An 8,943-nucleotide genomic window follows, 5' to 3' on the forward strand; every position below is an offset into this window, starting at 1 on the left:
CCTCATATCACACAGAAGAGACCCTGATGGAGTAGTTGTAGGTACGTCCAGGCGAGACCAAGCTCCGGCGGGCGCAGCTACTATAGCCATGCAGGGAGGTCTGATGTGTTACGGGCGCGCCTCACTCCGGTGGGCTCGCTGTAGCTTGGGCCGAGTAGAGACTTGGAATCTACATGTCAAGCCCGCGCAATCCTTTCCCTGCTCTGAAGACCACTATCCCATTCCGAGCTCCGAGAAACCCGTGAACGGCGACGGGCCTGGACAGCAGCCATGAAGTTCACCCAGGGCATGTGGTAGGCAGCCTCTTGGATTCCTCCTTGAACAGATGCTCATGGTTGCAGGCGTACACGCGAAGGCATCGAATTCAACTGGATGGGACATGCTGAGCGAGTGACCACCACTGACTCCGAAGCCAACATCCTCCTTACCCAACCTCAACGCCGTCGAGGCGATCAGCTCAACAAAGGTACCCTCACCGCCAACATCCGGTCTCCGCTGGACGGCGTCACAGCTGTCAAACTCACCCACTGGGACGGTGCCGATGACCCAGGTCCAAACTTCCCTCTCAACGAGGCCTCACCCGCTGTGAGCATCGAGAACAAACCAGCGAAGTCTCTCATCTACAGTACTGGACCATTATCTCTCGACGTCGACACCGCCCCAAATTCACTGTCCTTCACTTACAACGACATAACCGGCCCGACTGCCCGCAAATTGACATCTCACTCCTTCCGCTCCCTCGCTTACGTCTCCGACGCCAACACCTCGACCTACAGTGCCTCTGACGAACTTTACGCCGAGAAGGACAACCACATCCTCTTCGCTCTTGACCTCTCCGTTCACGAGAAGATCTACGGCCTCGGCGAGCGCTTTGGGCCCTTCGTGAAGAACGGCCAGGCCATCGATATTTGGAACGAAGATGGCGGTACCTCGTCGGAATTGACATACAAGAACATCCCCTTCTACCTCAGCAGCCGCGGCTATGGCGTCTTCGTCAACCACCCAGGCAAGATCATGCTGGAGGTGCAGAGCGAGCGCACCACACGGGTCAACGTGGCCGTGCAGGCAGAGAGCGTCGAGTACATGGTGGTGGCTGGGCCGACACCCAAGGCCATCCTCGATCGCTACACGGCCCTCACGGGCCGCCCAGGCCTACCGCCAGCATGGAGCTACGGCCTCTGGCTCACGACGTCTTTCACGACCAGCTACGACGAGGCAACGGTGACGGGCTTCCTAGACGGGTTCCGCCAGCGCGATATCCCGCTCAGCGTCTTCCACTTCGACAGCTTCTGGATGAAGGGCTTCCACTGGTGCGACTTCGAGTTCGACGCCGACCTGTTCCCGGACCCGAAAGCGTACCTGGCCCGGCTCCGCGAGCGCGGCATCAAGGTCTGCGTGTGGATCAACCCGTACGTCGGACAGGCGTCCAAGCTGTTCCGCGAGGGGAAAGAGAAAGGGTACTTCGTCCTGCGCGCCGACACGGCCACGCGCACGGTCTGGCAGTGGGATAACTGGCAGGCCGGCATGGCGCTGGTGGACTTCACCAACCCGGCCGCCACGGAATGGTATGTAGGCAAGCTGAAGGGCCTGATGGACCTGGGCGTCGATGCGTTTAAGACCGATTTCGGCGAGCGCATCCCCTTTGACGCGCGCAAGATCAAATACTTTGACGGCAGCGACCCGCGGCGCATGCACAACTTCTATTCGTTCCTGTACAACAAGGCCGTCTACGAGGGCATGCAGGCCCACGGCAAGGACGCGTGCCTCTTTGCCCGCAGCGCCACCACCGGCGGCCAGCGCTTCCCAGTGCACTGGGGCGGCGACTGCGAGAGCACGTACGAAGCCATGGCGGAGACGCTGCGCGGGGGCTTGAGCCTGGGCCTGTGTGGCTTTGGGAGCTGGGCGCACGACATCGGCGGGTTCGAAGGCCTGCCGGACCCGGGGCTGTATAAGCGGTGGGTGCAGTTTGGGCTGCTGGGCAGCCACAGCCGGCTGCACGGCAGTGGGAGCTACCGTGTGCCATGGATCTTTGAGGAGAAGTATCCCGGCGAGGATGAGAAGTGTAGTAAGGTGTTGAGGGAGGCGGTGCGCAGGAAGTTGAGCTTGATGCCGTATCTGTTGCGCGTTGCGGCCGAGGCGGGCGAGAAGGGCACGCCCGTCATGAGGGCAATGCTGTTGGAGGTTCCGGAGGATCAGAATGTCTGGAATGTGGATACGCAGTATATGCTGGGGGACGCGTTGCTGGTGGCACCTGTGTTTGACAAGGACGGGTGGGTGAGGTTTTATGTGCCGGAGACTGAGGGAAATGGGCTGTGGAGGAGCTGGTTTGATGGCAAGAAAACCTACAGTGGGGGCAAGTGGTATGAGGAGCAACATGCATTTGATAGCCTGCCTTTGCTGGTCAAGCCGGGCGCCGTGGTGCCGGTCAATTACAAGCTGAAGGACTTTGAGGGTGACGTGTTGAATGGATTGGAGCTTTTGGTCAATGGACCCCTGGACAGTGAGAAGGAAGTCAAGATCGTGGAAGCGAAGGATGTCGCAAGCGTCAGCAAGACGTTGGTGGTTGGCAAAGATCTTAGTGTCAAAGGAGCGAACGGGATCATGGTGAAGCAGCTTGAGTAAACGGACAGGCATGTGTCTTTATTCACTGTCTTAAACGCTCTTGGGTCTTGTTGACAGATTTATGGTCTCAACTGTATCCTGCAAGACATTACTCGGGATTGCGGCCAGTTCCGACCAAGCCTTTCCACTCCCAAGTGAAATTGTTGTCGCCATACTTATCTCGCAGGTACTCTTCGACAGCCGTTGACGCCGGGATCATAAAGGTGTCCCGCTGCTCTTGTGTCCATAGTTTTGACGCGAACATGCCAATCGTGCCAGGCGTCATTGAAACAGCATCATCCACATTCAAGGTCAAGATGTGAGTCGCACGTTGGACCTTGATATCGGTGAAGCCATGTGTCTTGAGGTGGGCCTCAACTCCCGCAGCAGTGTCCCATGGGTGGGGCGCAGAAGCCGTGGAGAAGAGGCGTTGAAGCTCGTCATGCGCGGGATAGGGAGGGAATTCGGGATGCTGCTCGAAGACGGGCCGGTATTCGTCTATCCAGGGAACATGCTCCCAAGTTGTGAGTCCCAGGGTGCCGCTTGGCTGTAGCATACGTTTGCATTCACGCATTCCAGCGGCGGGGTCAGGTAGTAGAAAGGGGCCGAAGTTGAAGAGGATGTGAGTGAAACTGGACGAAGGTAGCTTCGTATCCATAGCATCCGCTCGTACTGTTTTGACGTTTGACCATCCCGCGGCGGTGGCATTGTCCTTGGTGGCATTGACCATCGCCCCAGCGAAGTCGGCACAGGTAAGATCCAGTGTCGAGCAGAGGGCTGTGCTGATCAGATTGCCACCCATGAGCTTTGCCATGACTACACCTGTCCCGCAAGCATTGTCGAGAACCACAGCTTTATCATGCTCGTAAGATGGCAGGCCCGATTGTTTGATCATGTCCTCCGCAAAGGGGCCGGTGACTCGCTCTGCCAGCTTGTACATTCTAGAGAGGTCAGCCTGGTTACAGTTTTGAAAATTGCGGCAACTCACTTTGCGAAGGATGGTGAATCCCATACTAGCTTTTCTTCCCCTTGTGTAGCCATACTGAACGCGGAGGAAAGTCGTCTGTACTGCGGATGCGCCAGGTTAGTCCCTACTCGAGATAGATATATACTCATACCGCAGCACGGAAGTAGAGAAAATGTGCCCGAAAGCGTCCGCAGCGCCGCCATTCCGAAATTACCGCATGCTGGACTTCCTGGGCAGGGTAAGGTCTTCACTTGGGACACTCAGGACGACACAAATCAACTCTGAATGTTCCGTTCGGGCTCATCAGTGGTTCTCGGAGGCGTTTTCAAAGTCGCGGCGACATTATCAAGATTAAGTTCCGATCAGGTATTTAGAACCAGAAAAGGGACACATCGTGCGAGCTGCTTGACTCTGGCTACGAGAAGTGATCAGTGAGTTGCAAGTACGATGTTGCTCGCTGACGAAGCTCAACCAGAGGACTGATTATGGCTATGGATGGTGTGGAAGAACAGCGCCGCATTCGAAGGAGTAGAAGACGTTCGGAGACATTAGGATGCCAAGTCTTATAATGACCGTTTCTAATGACCGGCGGCCTGCCGTGGAGAGGACTCGGAAGGGAGGGGCCGCTACAACACAATGCTAAGTCCCAGACACATCTTCGTTCGGCCAAGGCGCAAGATATCCGACATAGCGTCATCTTGTCTGTGTGTCGTTAGCCTGACAAAAGGTCTTGCGCCCCTTCAAAAGCTATCTGAGTGGCGCGTAAGATGCCTATTCCGACTCGATCTCAATCAGTAAGAGGAACGTCCGCTCAAGCCAAAACCGCCACTTCCTCGGAACAGTCACAAACAAGCCGTGAACCACGGACAACTGTTGCCAATACTGGAGCGAGCTCAGGGAGCGGCCACACTGTGTCGCGTATAGCCAGGCCGGGAGCCGCAACGCGTCCGAACGCGGTGCAAATCTCCAACTTTGGCCATGCACGAAGCCAATCTACGTCTCAAGCCGGTATGCCACGCCCCGGAGCTACCACGAGACTCCCTGTAGCGAACCCAAGCTCGACTATTCCAACACCATCAGCACGAGGTGCGATCCACACTAGGTCCCAAAGTGTAATATATCCTAAAACCGGTGCCACTACTGGAAGTGCCCAGCATCTTCAGACGTCGACATCACAACCTATTGCTCGGGTGCCCTCGCAATCAGTCCGACCACCGCCCAAGCTGAAACCTACCTTCACCGCCTATCAGCAGCATTTTAGTCCTCAAAAGCCCCAACCAAGCTCGTGGTCTGTACCAGATGTCTCCACGAGTCGAGGCGCCGTTTCCAGCACTAATCCAACGAAGAACATAACCTCATCTCGCCTTGAAGACGAGCTGCTTCAGTTGAGCGCAGTCTACAAGGACTCGCATTCTACTTTGCGGCGATTCGAGGATAGCGTCAGAGGACGAATAGAGAGCTCGGACTTGGCGCTTCAGAAAGAAGAGGATGCAGTTCAGGCTCTGGAGGAACAGAGGCAAGCCGATATCAATGCCGCAGCACTATCTCGGTGGCTTCAACATGATACAGAATCTCCGAGAAACCGGAGCGTGCAAAACTTGGGTTTCTGCATTGCCGAATTGTCGGAGCTGAACAGCGAACACGGTCTATACACTCATTGTATGCAAGAGTTCGACAAATGGCTCCAGCAAGTACAACATACTATTCAGAAGCGCGCATCGCAGACACAAATGCAGCTAGTCGAGCCGATTGGACATACCTGGGCACGGAATATACGCGAATTAGAGCCACGGCTGGCAGTTTGCGAGCATCTTTTAACTGAGCTGAGTGAGCAGGATTGTCAAGCGGGATCGGCGCTGGCGTTTACCCTAGACCAATATCAGCGCCTCCTCCGCACAATGAAGTCGTCCCTGGCAGAGAGTCAGGCTATCACACAGGCTGTACTTTCCAGCCAGCAAAATTGGGTTGCAGAGACCATTTCTGACATTCTGTTGAGATCCAGCGATAGTCACGAAGGGTTGCCATGTAGGCAAGGTGTTTGGAGCTAGCTTGTCTTCGCCAGCCATTTAATGTCACCATCTTAAGACATCGACAAATTGGACTCGAGCATCATTTATGCTCCTGAGAGCGAGGGACGTTAACAGACCAGGCTTAATTTGCGCCACCAGACCTGCCCTGGTAGTGGACGATGACGACCTGAACCTCATGACACCTTCAGCGCAAACGCGTACAATAGTTGCTCAAAACCGCTGCGAGAAGCCGGGTTGCTTACTCATGGTCGGGCTGAGCCCTTGGAACGTCACCAGGGACGATATGCAACCGCAAAGTCCGATGAAAGTTGGAAACATCGGGACTACAGCTCCAAGGATTACTCTCTAGAACGACGACTAATGATACAGTGGGTTCGCCGAGTAGGCACGACCGCTGCCCGGGTCGAGCTAGCCGTCGGAGTTGGGCAGCCATGGTAACAGGGGCTTTTACACAACATGTTCACGGAAAGTTACTCGTCCACGAACGTAGACCTGCCTCACAGGCAACAGCTACCCGACACAGTTGAGCCTGCGATCGGAAGGGCGCCTTGCCGTTCTTGTGGCTTAATGGCTTGATGGTCTTGGCCACATGGAGACAGTATAGCCGATACTCTGTTGCTGTTTAGCCCATTGACGTTTGAGTCCTCCGAACTCTGAAGTCTCCCCACATCAGGTCAGGCTCACGTTGCAGTGTAAAGCATTGGGAGGGCTGCAACGATCCTCACCAGCCTAGTCCGAGGCATCCGGGGTCGTCGTCAGAGCTCCGGAGGGTAGACTGTCAGCTAGCATTTAATTATACATGATCCGTCAGCACGGCTTGCGTCATGGCTCGTGTCATTGGTCTCTGGGGGACGCGAAGCACCACGGTTCGTCGGCAGGTCGCTCAAGGTCGTAGCCTGTGCTCCCAAACGGCTAGAGTACTCGTCCAGCAATCGGCCAAGGGATAACGAAGCTACTAGCATCGTTGGTGGTGAGGATTTACGGAGCCACCAACGCCCCGAGCAGGGCGAGCTGTGTGAACTATGGGAGCTGCGCCGGTTACATAAGCAGCACTAGACGGATCTCTAAATGGCCATCGTACCGCATCCTCAACCCAGTGTAGCCACGAGGTAACGGAGCCGATCCACACTTGCAAGATGACATGATGGGCGTCGATGTCAGAAACGTTGGAGTCCACTCCCAGAAAAGCAACCGGTGATGGTTCTGCAATTATGCACCCCCATGCCTACCAGCGCCCAATGGCAGTGTGCCGCCTCAACAGACATCAGACAACTTTTTCTGGCGGCATATCGCAACCAGAAAGGAATACTCTCGTCGCGGATGCGATGCGGATCGTTCCTCACCTTGAGCTTCTCAGCAAACAAGCGAAATCTTGCCGGCAGGGTTCGGGCGGTCATCGTAGATGCAGGGAATCAAGCTTGGAACATCGTTACTCAATCATTTGCCAAACTGTTTTCTCCCTCAAGCACATTTTTCGTCATCTCTCAGCGCGCTAAACGTCCTCGTACGCGCTATACTGCAATATCCATGACTCGGGCTGCTGACTGCTACAGCCCTGGCCACGGGCGCACCCTATGCCCAGACCCGAAGGCCGAGTCGCGATACAGTGGTGGGCCGCTGCGCACCTCATCGTGGCTTCGCGTACCTATCGAGTGTCACCTGCTGACTTCAGGTTCCTCCTCGCTTTCGCACTCTGCTTCGCAGAACAGTCATTCGTTCTCTCGAGCTCCACTCGTTAGCGACTGAACGGCGATCAGGATACAACCTGTCTTGTACCTGCTTTCTTCGTGCTACCTCAAGATCGACAGAGAATCTTCTCCCTCTGCGTGCCTTTACATCCTGCCTAATCGTCCCCAAGCACCCTCGAACACCTAATGGACCCCGATACCCGCACATGAAAGTGTGTAAATCATGCCCCTACTCGCAGCGAACCTTCGCCCGCGTTGTCCACCACGAAAACTTAGGCTAGGTCTGGTGCTAAGTATCTTAAATCCATTCTTCGATGCTCGGAGCAAACGGGATATTGCTTGTGAGGAGCCCTAGCTGGATGAATGCCTGCGGCTGTGATGGACAATGACCACAATATACATACACCTGAGAACAAGCCTTCCTCCCCGAAGACCACAAAGCCGTCGTCACTTTCCCTGTCGCGTGTTTTTAGCGCCCCAGAGGTCCGGCAAGTCGATGAACATTCGAGCCCGACTGAGACCCGCGTGCCCCCACACAGGTCTCCGTGGCCCTGGAACTATCGCGAGAGCTCGTCAACGTCTTCCCAGAAATGGGAAGTGCCATCGTCCGATCCTCCAGCTATCCTAGTGGAAGCCGGCGAAAGACCAGAAAAGAGGCCTCGGCTCCATCCTACAACCAGTACGGTATCTGCTGAGAACATAGTACACAGTACAGAACCATTGGTAGGTCCCATCATGATGAAATATTGAGTTGCTACATCGCCGAGGGTCTGAAGGTATCAGTGACCATGTCACTGGCCGCAAGCTTCTTCTACACAAGCAGCCTCATTGCAGCCAGGGGTGTGTTTGCCGCGTCGTTCCTCGGGTTCCCTAGACAGACCTCTCGCTGACGCAGCCGTGTACCACAGCGGCGACAACAACAGCATGACCGAGACCGGATGGATGCCCCAGATTCGGGCTCTTTGGCGAGGCTATCAGCCGCGGACCATGATGTGCACCGATATTGCGATAACTGTTGGGGCAGCGATCACGACCTATCTTCGGTTGTGCGTGGCATGGCCGATCTGCAGACCGAGTTGGCAAGGCTTCGACTTGGAGACTCTGCGACGGCCTTGCACCACCAGCCAGTAAGTCTGCAGCACTTAGTCAGAGCTGAACTCGAGAACAAGACGTGCTAATAAGGCCCACCAAGACAGTGGTTACAGAAGTGACTAAGCATGGCCTCAGATATGCCTTGGGGTGGGCGGCCAACGAGATGCGGAACACGCTAAGAGCTGTGCAAGGCTTCACAACGTCCGCCACCACCTCGCAAAGCCGCTTACCTCCCCTTACCGGAATAGCTCAACCTGCCTCGGCAAATCCTCGCACCACGCGCCGTCTCTCAGCCCAGAGCCAAACGGGACCTGTTGCCACCCCGGGACATGACACCCAATATATTCCCCATTCGGTAGAGCACGCTAGGCTGGACGAACACCACCGGCGCACTTCGGACTCTTCGAAAGATCGCTTTCATTCTTCCTACGATAGTCTACCACCCCTTATCCCGCCAGATGAGATGAAACGAAGCCATCATTATGAGCATGCCCAGCCTGGCTCCGCTCAGTCACCACAAACGTTATCATCAGGTAGCTCTATCTACGGACCAGGCCAGTCACCC

At 55.6% G+C, this 8,943-nt stretch overlaps 3 protein-coding genes across 3 annotated transcripts; 2 read left to right on the forward strand and 1 right to left on the reverse strand.

The window, feature by feature from the left end:
• Positions 1–270: 270 nt before the first annotated feature.
• HMPREF1541_02718 (uncharacterized protein) lies at positions 271–2,622 on the forward strand (the record flags this gene model as incomplete). The annotated part of the gene is made up of 2 exons (XM_008717073.1): positions 271–293; positions 342–2,622. 2 exons carry the CDS (start codon positions 271–273, stop codon positions 2,620–2,622), a joined length of 2,304 nt encoding a protein of 767 aa, XP_008715295.1.
• Positions 2,623–2,710: 88 nt separating this feature from the next.
• On the reverse strand, positions 2,711–3,642 carry HMPREF1541_02719 (uncharacterized protein; the record flags this gene model as incomplete). The annotated part of the gene is made up of 2 exons (XM_008717074.1): positions 2,711–3,542; positions 3,590–3,642. 2 exons carry the CDS (start codon positions 3,640–3,642, stop codon positions 2,711–2,713), a joined length of 885 nt encoding a protein of 294 aa, XP_008715296.1.
• Positions 3,643–5,056: 1,414 nt separating this feature from the next.
• Positions 5,057–5,200, forward strand: HMPREF1541_02720 (uncharacterized protein; the record flags this gene model as incomplete). Its single annotated transcript, XM_008717075.1, has 1 exon — positions 5,057–5,200. One exon carries the CDS (start codon positions 5,057–5,059, stop codon positions 5,198–5,200), a length of 144 nt encoding a protein of 47 aa, XP_008715297.1.
• Between the last annotated feature and the right edge of the window lie 3,743 nt (positions 5,201–8,943).

Source organism: Cyphellophora europaea (assembly GCF_000365145.1).
Source record: "Cyphellophora europaea CBS 101466 unplaced genomic scaffold supercont1.2, whole genome shotgun sequence".
Classification (NCBI taxonomy): Eukaryota; Fungi; Ascomycota; class Eurotiomycetes; order Chaetothyriales; family Cyphellophoraceae; genus Cyphellophora; species Cyphellophora europaea.